This window comes from Bufo gargarizans, chromosome 6 (genome assembly GCF_014858855.1).
Source record: "Bufo gargarizans isolate SCDJY-AF-19 chromosome 6, ASM1485885v1, whole genome shotgun sequence".
Lineage (NCBI taxonomy): Eukaryota > Metazoa > Chordata > Amphibia > Anura > Bufonidae > Bufo > Bufo gargarizans.
The window spans coordinates 98,747,865-98,763,576 of record NC_058085.1 but is presented as its reverse complement, the minus strand read 5'-3'; the positions used below and the strand labels follow the sequence as shown (position 1 = coordinate 98,763,576).

Genomic DNA, 15,712 nt, shown 5'->3' with positions numbered 1-15,712 from the left:
GAATAGGAAGCGTCACAAAAACTGCTGTGTACTCACCACGCCTCTCCTTCGATAAAAACCACAAGTGGAAAATGCAGTTTTGGAATTAAGTATACGCCACAAATTGATTTAAAAAACCGCATCAAAAAACCTGCTTCATAAATCAGTGCTGATTTTAAGAGGCGGATTTTCAAAATCCGTTGTGTGAACATACCCTAAGGCAGGCATCCTCAAACTGCGGCCCTCCGGCTGTTGCAAAACTACAACTCCCAGCATGCCCGAACAGCCTACAGCAGGGCATTGTGGGAGTTGTAGTTTTACAACAGCTGGAGGGCCGCAGTTTGAGGATGCCTGCCCTAAGGGATAGAAATGTCACCACCTTTTTGTCATCTCCTCAACCCTCTGAGCTGCCTCCTGGGCTTAGAACATGTGAACAGACCTGTGAAAAGGGACAAGGGCCTTGGGGTAGGGGGTGGGACGTGGCGGAAGAGCTGTGGATTATTTGCAACAGATTTCCATGGTGAAAATCCGCAGCCGTTTTTAATAGTAGAAAAGATGATAAGAAAATTACAAAGTGTCATCCAGGCTCTTCAGGAGAAGTGGACATGTGGTAACTTCACATGCGGTGCTGATTTTGAATCCGTGGGCTGTGTCTGGTATTGTAGCTCAGCCCCGGCCCATTAAAGCAATACCATACAAAGCCTGTGGGCAGGTGTGCCACTGCTTTTGGAAGAAGGGAACCACATTTTTATAACGATAATGCAGAGAATTGTGGCTTTTCGTTTGATTTCTGTTTGCATGGCGGATGGAACAGATATTGAAGTCGGCTGTAGATACACCAGTAATGGCTCTAGTACAACTATAGGAAGTAATAACCTAACCATAGATGTGCATTTGTGGGAGTTTTAGTTGCACAACAGCTGAAGTGCCAAAGGTTGCTGATCCCTGCTATAGTGGCATGTGGAGTGCCTCTGTCTGCAGTATGGACCTGCAGGGGCTCCACGTGCCTCTGGTTGGTTCAGTTTAGGCAAGTTTGTTTGGTTGGAAATTGTACATTTCTGAGAAAGGTATAACACCTGTAAAATGTATAATAACAAATATAACCAATAACCACATGTTTGTAACTAGATCTGTCTGTGAAGACAAGTCAGAATTTTTAATCTCCATGGAATAATCAGAGGAACATGTCTCTGCAGCACAGCGGCAATGTGCAGTTCTCTAGGAAATGTCCCAAACTCGTTCTTCTAGCTAGTCACTGGCAGAGGACACCAGGACTTGTATCTCCACTGAAGCTGGGGAACCACAGGTTTCCTGCATCTGTGCTATGGAATCTAGGCTCCAGGCAGGAGAAGAATAAGAGTGCCATCTAGTGGCCCGATGGAGTTATCACCCCACTCAGACCAGTGAAGCGGAACGTTTCTGGCATGATCGGGTATTTGTGTCTTGTCAGCAGCTACTGTCACAGAATAGTGACATCAGCAAAGCCTTTTACAGATCGCCGGTGTAGACTCTTCTTTCGAAACGTTTTGTAACTTTACCCTGCCATCAATATCTTAATCCCCAGCCAGAATCCCCCAGCCTCTTTATCAGAGGGAGCTTGGATTGCACCATCAGTGAAGGTTACTATAGGTCAGCACGGTGCATAGCCTGCCCAGCGATCAGATGTCTTCTATTCCCAGGTGCCGTCTACTTTTACATTCCAATAGAAAGGTGTTTGACTGGGTGAAATAATAATCTCTTGTGACCAGGACCATCAGTCACCAGGGTCTGCTGAAATAAAAGGCTTCTTGTTAGAGATGTATAAGCGGACTACTATGTCCAAGGTTTACATTGAGGTATCCTGCATTTGCGAGTATTCATACTCTGCTGCAAGGACTTGCACCAAAGATACTTTTTACAAAGCCGGTTATATAGCAAGGTCTAGTCATTTGTTGGTCTAAGAGACAATTGATCCTTTTAAATGGCCTAGCAGAACGTTACCTGGACTTCAGTAGAAAGCCACCAAGGATCAGAATGTGCTCCACTGTATAGACAATGCAGTCAGTAACTCTACTCGTAGTCTACATTAGTAAAATAGTCCACTTTGTGAGGAAGTGCAACTCATGATGACCCAATACAACAGTGAAATGACTTTTATTCTTACATTTCTCAACAGTAATTATCTGCATGGATCCATAAGGCATGTCCCATCTATGGACTCAATCTCAAGCTCAATGGAAACCCTCCATATTCGTCAACCTTCCACCATAATGCTGGAGACTATGTTCCAGGTAATGAGAAAAGATGAGTCTTAAAAACCCTCCTGTTCACCTTTAGTGATGGATATTAGTGGGAGCTACTGAGCTGAGACCTTCTCCACTGATATCTTGAGTGAAAGGAGAAAAGGGGTTTTCTGGGATATTGCATCAATGTGCTATTTTTGTGCAGAACTGAGGGCAGTCGAGTCGATTGGAGCCCCATGGCCCCTTAACTCCATTACCTAACACAGCGACATCTGTATGAATATGGCTGTGCTATAGTATAGGTCCCCTTTTTTTTATGTACAAGAGGGTTGTTCTAGTTAAAAATGTTTTTGTAAATGGCAGGGAAGGTATTGGAATCATTTAAAAAAAATTATATTCCCTTTTCTGAAACCTCTCCTTTCTATTGTCGCCATTCCGATCCTCCTAAAATTTCAAACAAGAAAGTTGTAAGGACAGCATAAAAATGGCCCTTGTGACAACATTTGTTAAAAAAAAAGTCACAAACGCAGGGTTTGCAACTTTTATTTACATCAGAAAAGTGCCGTGGGGGTGTGATAAAAATACATCCAATTGTTAACCTATTCCTAAAATAGGTCCTCAATATCATATCGGTGATTTGGGGGGGGGGAGATGCTTGCAACCCTAGCAATCAGTTGTTTGGGAGTAACTCCGATGCTGGAAATTCTCATCAATGGGAGAAGAGCCCCAGTAACCAGTTCCAGCCAGTACACAATGCAAAAGAGCTGCGTAGTTCTGGTGTCTAGTTCTAGCTCCAACCAGCTGATTGGGCAGTGCGAGTTGTTTGACTCCTGCCTATCTGAAATTGATGGCCTACCCTAGGGAGAGCACCTTTATAATGCATGGTGATGGATGTGTTGGTTTATATTTTCATGTAGTCTTCAGGTGGGGTGGGACTTTTCATATTTAATTTGTCTTCTTTCTAACATTTGACCCCATTTTTATTTCATGTGCAACAAGTAGGCACACTTGAGATGTTATCTGGCCTCAGGCATTCACGGGTCCTGACTTAGGAGTCAGCTTGCGGCAGTAACTGTGTGCTCTGTAATGTGACACACATGCTACCTAATCGTAGATGTATGTTGGACCCCTCCCGCACTTGGTAGACATGAATCTCTTAACTGATTAAAGTGCCCTCGATGGTACTTGACCAGAGATCAACTTCCTCTCACCCCGTCACTGCCAACCCACATTTTTTCAGCCAAGCACAGAACAGAGCGGTAGAGGAAGTCCTTCACATTGAAGTCCCTCTTGACATTTCGTCCTTGAACTAGAGATTTTCTCGATCGGTACACTGTTTGTAGTGCTGCTCGATGATATATATACAGAGGGAGGGGAATAGAGATTGTTCAGGGAGGAAGAAACCTCATCCTTTTAGGGCGAGGTTCATATGTTGTGCAGAAAACTCATTCTCTGATGGTTTTGAATGTCTGATGCCGACAGAGGATCCCTTGGTCCCAGCTGTTAAACCCCCACCAGACAGACACTGTTTTTCTGTGGCTAGGTGATAAATTGTCATTCTGGAAGAACCTCTCTAACTTACAGAATTTCTCCTGACTAGATAGAAAGTTTTTCAAAACAGCAGTTTGTCACCATCGTCAGAAATGCCAAAGAAAAAGGGGTTTGTTCTTCATTTTAGTGCAGTGGGTAGAGTTGTGCTGGGCGCTTCAGCCATGTGCCAAATGTGTTGCCATAAGACTTCAGGGCCAGGCGTGGGTACATCTGCACCCTGTCAGTCAAAGTGGCAGGGGTGCAGCCGGAGAGGAGCCTCGGGGGCAACAAGGTGCAATGACAATGCCCTCGTTGCACCCAGGGGCTAATTAGCACAAAATAAAAAGCTAATTTCTCAACAAAGAGGTCACCCTTTGAAATAGGACCAAGACTATTACAATGTACGAACAAGAGTGCATCTCGCTTCTAATACGAATTCAGAATGATGTATCTGGTGGCAGGTTCCCTTTAGGCTGAGTTCACACAAATGTGACGGATTAGGTCCGGATGCGTTCAGGGTGCGTTCAGTGAAACTCGCACTATTTTGCAAGCAAGTTCAGTCAGTTTTGTCTGCGATTGTGTTCAGTTGTTCAGTTTTTTCTGCGCGGGTGCAGTGCGTTTTGATGCGTTTTTCACACGCGTGATAAAAAACTGAAGGTTTACAAACAACATCTCTTAGCAACCATCAGTGAAAACCGGATTGCATCTGCACTTGCTTGCGGATGCAATGCATTTTTCACGCAGCCCCATTCACTTCTATGGGGTCAGGGCTGCATGAAAAACGCAGAATATGGAACATGCTGCGATTTTCACGCAACGCAGAACTGATGCGTGAAAAACAACACTCATGTACACAGACCCATTGAAATGAATGGGTCAGGATTTAGTGCGGGTGCAATGCGTTCACCTCCCGCATTGCACCGGCGCGGAAATCTCTCCCGTGTGAACTCAGCCTTAAATTGGCAGTGATAAACTAAAGATGTGCCATATCAGATCTACGATCACTGGAGTTACTCTTGTCTTCCTACAGGATCCCAAAATGGTGAACAGCAGTCCACAAGTATCTCCCATTAGTGGACCCAGTGGAGAGAATGGCAGTTTCAAATCAAATCTGACCAACGATGGATTCAAGGCTCCACCACCAGTCATGGCTAAGGCAGGTTTCAGATACTCTTCGTTACCATTGTATAATGAGATGTGGATTAGAAACCAATAAGAAGCATGAAAATACAGCGAAGTGAAGACCAAACAATGACATAATTGTGGTGATAAGATGGCTGCATCCTGTAGAACAAAAGGGATAGTCTAGTGTGGGTATTTTAACTAAAAGTGGGGTCTATATAAAAATAAAATATGGTGAGTACTCACCGCCGCTGCTGTTCAGGTCCCTGCTCCTCTCCACTTGCTTTTTTTGGGCTTCCTGCTCAGCCATTCACTCACCACAGCAATGACCTGCCTCAGCTAGTGATTGTCTGGCCAGGCAGCCCAAGCTGTTTCCAGCGTGTAAAGCCTGAGAAGAGGTAGTTGAGAAGATTGGGGACTGAATCAGCGTGGAACAGCAGCGGCATGGTATCGGAAAGGTCAGTATTCGCCGTTCGCTATTTTTAAACATTTTTATTTAAAGAATAACCCTAGAATACCCTTTAATGAGTGAAAAGTGTATTGAGATGTGGGATAACACGTGGACTTAGTAGTCATGATAGTTTTCCGTATTTCTTTCCTACGCTTTACTGATGTTGAAATTGTTACATTCTCTTTGTCTTTGATAATCCTTTTTAATAAAAAATAAAATAAAAACTCAGAGTGGCCGATCCGCAGTGCGGTTCATACTTACCTGTACCCCGCACTGCTCTGGCATCAATATCCTGTTGACGGGCGCCATGTGATCGCCGCAGCTAATCACTCGACGCAACAGTGACCTGTCACCCATGCGGCACGTGACCTAGTGATCTCTTACTGCCATGTTAACCGTATTGCTGAAAAAATAAATATAGGTGGGGATCTCCTTAAAATGAAGTTGTAGTGTCACGTATGATATTGCTTTTACTATTCGGTTACTGGTGTTAATGTTATGCACTTGCTTTTACAGCCAAAACTTGCACGTGATCACCTAGCTTTGGCTTTAAGTCAAGGCCTGAACTCCGAAATCCAACTTAGCCGTGATTCTTTGCATTGCTCCAGTGGGTACAGCACACAGACTACTACCCCTTCGTGCTCCGACGACACCATTCCCTCTCATGGTGAGTTGTTTGTGTAGCATTTTACGTTTCTTATGTACTTGACTGTATTTCCCTAAAGCAGATCTGTCTAGACTTAAGAATATGGATTATATTAAAATGGTTATCCCATGATTAATGTAAAAAGTTAAAATCATCCATAATCTAGTACATGACAAACTCTTTCTAACAAAGCTAGAACCAACCCTGTACCTCACATGGATCCAGAGATCTCCACATTTATTGCTCCAATTGTTCTGGCTTAGGGGGCACGTCTCAGAGGGTGTTTCCGTCTTCTGCCGTTGACGGATAGAACTGAGCATGTGCTTCCATCTCAATGAGCAGGACAGAGGAATTAGAAAAAGAGCAACCAGCAGGTGGCGCTATACAGATAGGTTTCATTCAATAAATCAGTGGCTATACTAAATGTTTAGTTACATGCATATGCAAAAGTATTCAGATCCAGGTGCTGGTTGGAAAACTGTAAAATATTTTTCTTAGGACAACTCCTTTCAATTCCCTGGCAATTGTTAGTGATGGATGTTGTCCAACATGGAATCGGGATAGATTGAGCCTGGAGTTGCATTATATTTGAGAATTGCGTGATCTATTTGCTTTACTAAGAGGAGCCATTCAGCTAGAAATGTCAACACTTGCAAGGGGTAAATTATATTGATGACCTATCCTCAGTATCAGATCGGCGGGGGTTTGACTCCCAGGACCCCCGCTGATCAGCTGTTTGAAAAGGCTGGGCACTGTGGTCTCTTTCTTCAGTCACATGGCCTATCTGCAGCTCAGCCCCACTGAAGTGAATGGAGCTGAACTATCAGGCACAGCAGCCATACTACATACAGCACTACACTTGGTAATCTGCTGGAAGTCTGCATTGCCTATCCAGTGCTCCGGTGAGTGCTGTGACTCCCTATAACAGCTGATCGGTGGGGGTGCTGGGACTCGGACCCCCGCCGATGTGATAATTAGGATCTATCCTGAGAATAGTTCCTCATTATCATTTCCTGGATAACCCCTTGAAATTCCCTGAGATGGTGGCAAGCTGTCATCTAAATACATGTCCCTTCTATAGAGAACAGAGGAGCTGTTCCAGTATGCTGATGGGCTTCATGACAACATTGTTAAAGAGAAAAGGTTGCCTCTAAAAACCTGAAGCAGATTTGACATTTTTGGCACTTAAATCCAGTAGTCTGTTTCAACAGAGGAACAGACAACCAGAGTGAGGCTAGTTTCACTAGCGTTCGGCTGTCCGCTCGTGAGCTCCGTTTGAAGGGGCTCACGAGCGGACCCGAACGCTTCCGTCCAGCCCTGATGCAGTCTGAATGGATGCGGATCCGCTCAGACTGCATCAGTCTGACGCGTTCAGCCTCCGCTCCGCTCAGCAGCGTTCGGGTGTCCGCCTGGCCGTGCGGATCCGTCCAGACTTACAATGTAAGTCAATGGGGACAGATCCGTTTGAAGATGCCACAATATGGCTCAATCTTCAAGCGGATCCGTCCCCCATTGACTTTCAATGTAAAAGTCTGGACGGATCCGTTCAGGCTAATTTCACACTTAGCCTTTTTTTGCTAATATAATGCAGATGGATCCGTTCTGAACGGAGCCTCCGTCTGCATTAATATGATCGGATCCTTTCAGAACGGATCCAATCGAACGCTAGTGTGAAAGTAGCCTTACCGTATCCTGCATTGTCGGACACCACCGCACTCTGCCAGATCTCCATTGACTATAATGGGGTCTTACATTCTGCCAGACATATATCGCTGCATGCGGCAATATCTGTCTGGCAGAAAGCTGGCATTTAAGCCAGAAACCTGCCAGATCCCATTATAGTCGATGAGGATGCGGAGGTGTCCGACTATGTCAGATGCAGTAAATCAGGAAGTCTGTTCCTCTGCCAGAATACTGTATTACCTCTTATGAAGATGTGAACCTACACATACCTGAGGTCCATTATAGCAAAAAAAATAATAGCACAGCCTGTACTGCAAAATACACATGATAAAAATATTGTTGTTTTTTTTAATACACGTTACATTTTCCTCTCTTGTGGCGCCCCCTGCTGTTTATCCTTCTAGTCCACCCTTTCCTGCATTCAGAGGTGGACTGACGTGCTCAGTAGCTCCCCTCCTCAGCGCTGGTGATCTCATAGTGACTCCTCTCATTCATCCATCACTACTTCTAAATCCATAGACATATAGACAGTGGAGAATGGAGTTGTGGGGCAATACATACCATACGTGTCTCTGGGGCAGAATGTGAGGGGCTATTTTCTATGCAGGGGAGGAAGGGGTTAACAAGAGCTGATTGCAGTGCGTGAGAAGCAGGAGCTGCTGCTGCCCACAAAAAAGAAAGTCCTCCAGGAAATGCAAGGGAAAAAATATATGAACATTACACTGGAGAGCAATGTTTTTTTGCACTCGTATAGTTCACGGTGTGCGTTACTCCAAATATTTTTTTTCATTAAATTATTAGGATAACCCTCTTTAAAGGGGTTGTCTGAGAAGCCAGTATGGTAACCTACCCTTAGGACAGTCCATCAATATAAGATCATTGGGGGTCTAGCTCTTGGCATCACCTCTTGCACAAGTGTTGCTGCCCCTTCAAACAGCTTATCGACACGGGGGACAACCTTCGGACCCCCGCCTATCTAATACTGAGGATCCGTCCTAAAGATAGGCCATACATTTTCTCATCTCGGACAACCCCTTTAAGTTTAGCTTGGCAAAGAGGACACAAACCCCTTCACGATTACCTTTTGATGAACTAGGAGGATCTTGGCACCTAGCATGTTGTTAGCATCTGCTTCGAGAGTTCCTTAGTGTCTCAACCAACATGTGTGCATTTTTTCCACAGCCTTAAAGAAGGAACCCTCTCTTTTTGGTAAGAATCTGCTTTTTCATTAGATTGGACTGGGTTGCTCCAATCCTGTATAATGTGGTGTTGTGCCTGTCATGTGCTCCAGTGTTGTGTCCAGCACCTCCGTACTGCTCCCGGTACAGCTCTGTCTTCTAGTGGTTGTCCATTGCTTGGTGATTTTATTCAGTGTTTTAACACTTTCGGTGCCACAGGCCGCTCTGTTGATCAGCTTTATAATCCAGAAGTTTATAATCATCAGAAGTTCTACGCTGCCCCTTGCGATGCCACAGCCTCCTAATTACGAAAGTCATGTTTACCGACCAAACACCCTTTGCGTCCATAATATGGCCACAGAAGCACAGGGGCATGTGACCAGACATCATTCTGGATCCTTCATGTGACACGTTGCTCCTGCGCTAAGTTCCTGGACACAGTGTGTTGCAATGGAGGATGTAGAGTGTCTGATCTCGTGTTCTCCACCTGCGCAAGCAGCGTGCGCTCAGAAGAAATGGCTTTTGTACCTAATGGATGTGACTTTGCAAGGAGCGAAAATGGCGCTTTTTCATAAAGCTGCCCACCCCTTTAATTGATCCTTCACTTCTAAAGCGGTTTTCTGCCTCCAAGCTTTTCACTGTGGAAACAGCTAGTTGCAAATCCAAGCAGAATGCTCCCCGTGTTGTGCCTTTGTCAATACTAGATTTTACCTAGTATTATGACCTTTCCCGTGTGTTGTCACCCGTCTCTTCATTTCTGTGTTTTAAGCTTGGGTTATGGATAAAATTGAACATTAACCAGTCATTTTCCTTCCACAGATTTGCTATAAACATATACTGCTACCTATAGATCATCATATCACATGGTAGAACTTGAGGGCACACCCAAAAAATTTAAGGAGCATTAGCATCTCATAAAAGGATATACCTTCACTTTATGGAGGGCAACCTCTTGGACCTTCACCGATCCTGAAAGTGAAGCACTAAGGCTACGTTCACATCACCGTTCAGCCTTTCAGTTCTCCTGCTCCATTTAGGGGCAGGAGAACGGAAAGGACGGATAAGCACATAACTGACGCGAAACTGAGTCAAACGGAGCCCTTAGGACCCCATAGACTATAATGGGGTCCGTTATGTTTCCGCTCAGAAGATGATTTTTAAGCGGAGACAAAAGTCCTGCGTGCACAACTTTTGTATCCGCTTAAAAATCATCTTCTGAGCGGAAACATAATGGACCCCATTATGGTCTATGGGGTCCTCAGGCTCCGTTTGACTCAGTTTGGCGTCAGTTATGTGCTTATCTGTCCTTTCCGTTCTCCTGCCCCTAAACGGAGCAGGAGAACGGAAAGGCTGAACGGTGATGTGAACAAAGCCTTAGGCACCTTTACTGTTTATCCTTGGACAGCGCCGCTCCATGCCAATCGGTTGTGCAGGGAATGGAGCTTTACCGCAGTTCCCCTGCACAGTGGGTGGGCAGGAGCTGCTATGTGAGGAAAGATGCATTCTCAGGATCTATGGGGATCTTAGAGGTTGAACCCCCAACGATCGTATAGCAGTAGAATACTCGCTGTCCCCCAGATACAGTAGGAAGAGCAGCTCTGAATCACAGATGCATTAAAGGGGATCTGTCAGCAGATTTCTAACTATGAAACGGGCTGACCTGTTACATGTGCACTTGGCAGTTGAAGGCATCTGTGTTGGTCCCTTGGTCATATGTGACCACATTGCTGATTAAAATTAAGTTTTAATATATGAAAATGAGTCTCTAGGAGCAACGGGGGAATTGCCTTTACATCTAGAGGCTTTGCTCTCTCTGCAATTGTCACGCCCTCTGCACATTGACAGGGGCCAGGCAGTGTAAATGTGATCACGTGTGGCCCTGCCAATCACAGTGCAGAGGGTACGGCAGTTGCAGAGAGAGCAGAGCCTGTAGGTGTAACAGCAATGCCCCCATTGCTCCTAGAGGATCATTTGCATATATTCTAAACACAATTTTTCTCTGCAATGCGGGCACATATGAACATGGGACCAACACAGATGCCTCCAGCTGCCAAGTGCACATGTAACAGGTCAGCCAGTGTCATAGGTACAAAGCTGCTGACAGATGCACTTTAATGCACAAATCAGGAACATCAGCGCTTGTAAAGCTTGAGCAGAGAGCTCCTGTGAAAACATTTTTACATTTCTATATAGTAATTTTATGTTTGCTCTCATTCCACTACTTTATGTAACATTGCGTGTTTATCATTTATTTCACCTTTCTGCATTTCTTTACTTAAATTCCTCATTTATCTTTAGTTGCAGACTATGATTATATCTCGCTGCATGGAGAACAAGAAGAAACCGACCAACTGGATTTCGACAAGTCATCTACGATCCCCAGAAATAGCGACATAAGCCAGAATTACAGAAGAATGTTTCAAGCCAAGAGGCCCGCGTCAACCGTCAGTCTTCTAGCGGAGCCTGACCCGCTTGTCCGATCACCTTACGTTGCCACCATAAAAAGGAAACCTTCCAACAAGCCAACCATAAGGAGAGGCACGATCAGCGGCGTTCCGATACCTATCCGAACTCCCGTGGTGCCAGTTATGACCCCAACTTTACCATATGCTCCCGCAAACCCCTTTGGTGAGAGGACAAACAGCAAAGATTTCTCTTCTACCCAGGATCATAGATCAGATCTCGGCCAAATAAAGCCAGGGCTGTGTTCTTCTGCTCAAAGCCTCAACGCCATACAAACAACATATTGTGCCTTTATACCTAAGCAATCCTTTTCCTATTCTCAAGGGATCAATCCGCTGCCCTTGAACACACAGAAAGCGTTTGCAAGCAGCCCAGGACCAATAGATAGCACACCGACACCCGCTGCCAGTGAAGCCACCAGCGTCAGCAATAATGAGGCGGTCGTACACCAGGACGATATGCTCTCAATGATAAAGCGTGGAGTGAAGCTTAGAAAAACAATCAGCAATGATAGATCAGCCCCGCAGTTCAAGTGAAGCAGGTTGCCTCGCTTGCCCTTTGCTTCGGTTAAAGAGACGATATTTTTATTACTATTATAAAGACTTTACGTTCCGATTGTTTCTGGTCATCGGCTCGGCTAGCTGCCATGATGCAGGGTTCTGTTCGCTCTCGGTCTGTACCTACATTTATCTTCCAGGATTGTTTTAGTTTATTTTTAGCCTGCTTTTTATCTTAGTGCTATGTATTTTAGAGGATTTATTTCGCTTTGGATCACTTTCTAGCTCTCAGGCCAGAGCCGTGATGGCAAAGTGCCTTGACCCAGGTAGAGCAGTTTGAACACTGTTGTCTCTGCTTGAATCTGAATGTTTCTTTTTAGACACAAGTCGTTCCCTGGTGTCGTCTCAAGTCTTAGAGGCCAGAAGAAGTCCTGTTCCCATCCTTGTCTTTCATGCTTTATTTTTTATTTTTTGGTAGATTTGCAGGACTGGCTTCCTGCAGCCCTCAATGAGCAGACGTGTTGCTTTACAGTTGAGTGATAGTAACCTCTAGAACAGTGGTCGCCAACCCCATGCTGCACTGGCTCGTAACCCCGTGCTTTGTCAGTCCAGAGTTAAAGGGGTTGTGTCATCTCGTACATTGGCGGCATATCACTAGAATATGCCGCCAATAGGTGCGGGTCCCACCTCTGGGGCACGCACCTATCTTTAGAACAGAGCCCGCAAAGTGAAGGCGGGTGCACCACGCACACGTGGCCACCCTCCCTTCATTTCTATTGGAGTGCCTATAATGCTGGGACGGCTGTTTCCGGCATCCACATAGAAAAGAGTGGAGCAGTGGCGCGCTGTTTGGCTATTTTCGGCACTCCCATAGAAATGAATAGAGGGAAACTGCGCATGTGCGGTGTGCCATCCTTTACTTTGTGGTCTCCATTCTAAAGATAGGTGCACCTATCAGACACTGATGCCCCAAATTTAATATGTGTCTCTTTTTATGTGGCTTCCGACCATGGCTCACATGGTGCTAAAGGTTGGAGACTACTGCCCTAGGATACGCCAGCGGTTACTGTAATGCCGCCAATATGGGGCCGTATTTATCACACTTAATCAAAATGCATTGTGAATATTGTACTTTTTTTTTTTTATATATATATATAATGCCACCTTTTGTGTTGCCCACAAGTTGGATGCCAACATTACACTTGAATTAGAAACTGGTTACTGTCAGAAGTATGGGAAGTACAGTGTATAGCCAATTTTTCTTTGTACAGAGATGCACCACATTAAAGCAGAATTATTTATTTAAGAGTTACTTTATTCTTATTTAATAATCATACTGACTACTTTAAGTGATCTTTAGGCTGCAGTGATTGGACCTGTGGCCAGCGAGTGGCATGGCGGCACACAGTGGTGCAGTCCAGATATCCCAGTGAGCTGCACTGCCCGGTGCATGACTGTGAGCCGTGACACTATAGACTTTCATGTTCTAAACTAGTCTCTTCTCCAGAAATGTATTCTAGAGTCCGTTCACCATTAATGTAGTATGGAAACGGGGGTTACATGCAGGCTAGCTGTTTGTACGTGACTTTGTGCATCCTTCTTGGATATACACATGATAAAGCCACCCTTACAATAATTCTTGTGCTGGCTGCAGACATTATATAGGACTGTTCAGAAGATGTGCTATGCCACTCGGTTTGTGGCATTTTGTAGCAGTAGGTGTACATGCGATGTGAGCTTCAGTCTGCTTGCAGATAAGTAAGTTACTGCGGAACGGGTCAGAACCTAGGGAGAATTCAGCACGAGTTATGTGATTGGGTAGAAGAGATTGCGTAGTGGCATTAAGTACCAGGCTGTAATGCAATGTATAAAGTTGATCTAGTGTTTGCCACCTGCTGGTCAAAACTGGCAAGTACAGAAGACCCTAAATTGATCTTATTATTAGCATTAAAGGGATTGTGCAAAGTTTCAAACTTATCCAAAGAGAGTAATCGCTAGGGTCCAACTACTAGAACCCCCTTTTAATCATGAGAGCGGGGGTCCCGTGTTTTCCGTGTGAATAGAGCTGTACTCCATTAGAGATAGACGGAGCAGCTGTCTACACCCAACATACTGAAGTGAACTCATTACCGGCATTTGCTGTGAGCTGCAAAATCATAAGGATTATAATCACAATAATCTGTATGAATTCCTAAAGCTTAAAGGGGTTTTCCAAGTGTTTCGTGCTGATGACCTATCCTCTGGATAATACATCAGTATCTGATCAGTGGGGGTCCGACACCGACACCCGGCAACCCCGCCGATCGGCTATTTCAATAGGTTTCAAACTCTGGTGAGCCCTTCATCTGTTGTATTGTGGATGGGCTTGATATTACATCTCAGCCCCTTCGCTGGGACTATGCTCCGCCTAAGCCATGTGACTGATGAGCGTGACGTCACTGACCTAGGAATTGACAACCCCCTTAAAAAAAAAAAACACGGGCTCATCAAATTTTTAAGGACACTGGGAAAAAAAAGTGCCCAATTTTTATAAGCTGCCCACAAATGGTTGGCACGAGGGTTATATTATCACAACATTGCAATGGCAAAGAGTGGCACAGTCTCCGATATATAGGCTCGGGTTTGTTCAGCTTGAAAAGTGACCAGGTCCCCCTCCCAAGACTATTGGGTTTATTAGACCTTTCAAAGCCTATTTGGCAATTTGCACTTAAAGGAGTTTTGCAGTGCTTAGATATTGATGACCTCTACAGATGTTTGAAGGGGTAGAGGCGCCAGTGCGAGGGCTGCTTCCGCTTCAAAATTACCTGTGTGCCATCTCATTTTCAGAGGCGGCGCAGTGTGATTACAACTGCTCGTCCCATTCGCGTGAGCAGTTGTAATTGCGCTGCGCTGCCTCTACAAGCGAGACAATGTGTGGTTATGAGGCGGAAGCAGCCCTCACACTAGAGCCGCCATCCCTTCAAACAGCTGATCGGCGGGTGTGCCAGAAGTCGGACCCCTGCTGATCCTGAGCATAGGTCATCCATATCTTTGCACTGTGCAACCCCTTTAAGAAGCCATATATCAGTTTAGAAGCAATGACTAACTATAAATCTATCTATATATATATATATATATATATATATATATATATATATATATAGATATATATATAGATATATATATAGAAGAATAAATACACCGCAGCACGTCCTTAAGGTGAAAATGTGGGATCCTTTATTCACCCAAGCAGCGACGTTTCGGTCCGCTTGCTGGGACCATTTTCATATATATACTCCCAGAGCAGTTCTTTATAAAAATATATTTAAAAAACTCTGATATGCTTCATCATCTTCAAAATATATTGCACTGTGAAACGTAGAGAGACCTGGGATTATATTTTAGCCTTCGCAACGCATTTTTTTCTAATTTTATTTTCGCATTTTTGCTTCTCATTAGTTCACCATATCCAAAGTCCCATTGTCATTCGGAATATGGCAATCTTATGGAAATGAAATTCTAACCAGTTTCAGCAGTTGCCTATCAATGATTCTGCTTTGTTTCAAAAGCTTTAGACGCACCCTGCACAATTTAACGCAACTGTGGAAGAAAAAAAATTAAAAAGAAAGACGCTTGTGTTGATTTTTCCCTGTCACTTGACGTTTATATATTTGTACTTTGTCAAATCGTCTTGAATCTTGCTTTAAAATATATATATATTTTGTGTCTCTAAATTTTGTGGTCTTTTATGTTAACTGTAAATATTTTGGTGACTTTTCCTTTTAAGAATTTCCACCCGGGGGTAAAGTTTTCTGTACTACTTTTTTGGGGGAAGGTTTAGAGGCATTTTGATTGCTTGATTATATGTTGGATTTTTTTTTTCCATTACGCTTGATAAGATTATATTTAACAGCAAAAAAAAGTTTAAATTGAAAAAAATCAACATGTCTACTGTAAGTTAT

At 44.3% G+C, this 15,712-nt stretch overlaps 1 protein-coding gene across 3 annotated transcripts in view; it reads left to right on the top strand.

The window, feature by feature from the left end:
• The window catches only part of LOC122942572 (protein MTSS 1-like), a 135,044-nt gene extending 119,560 nt beyond the window's left edge, over nucleotides 1-15,484 (top strand). For 2 of the 3 annotated variants that reach the window (XM_044300230.1, XM_044300232.1), the window contains exons 10-14: nucleotides 2,135-2,249; nucleotides 4,762-4,887; nucleotides 5,821-5,971; nucleotides 8,816-8,842; nucleotides 11,110-15,484. In XM_044300230.1, coding sequence (XP_044156165.1) covers nucleotides 2,135-2,249; nucleotides 4,762-4,887; nucleotides 5,821-5,971; nucleotides 8,816-8,842; nucleotides 11,110-11,810 — 1,120 coding nt within the window. In that variant the 3' untranslated portion in view covers nucleotides 11,811-15,484. The remainder of the gene's footprint in view (nucleotides 1-2,134; nucleotides 2,250-4,761; nucleotides 4,888-5,820; nucleotides 5,972-8,815; nucleotides 8,843-11,109) is intronic. The other variant, XM_044300231.1, reaches the window with a different exon arrangement.
• The last annotated feature ends 228 nt before the right edge of the window (nucleotides 15,485-15,712 follow it).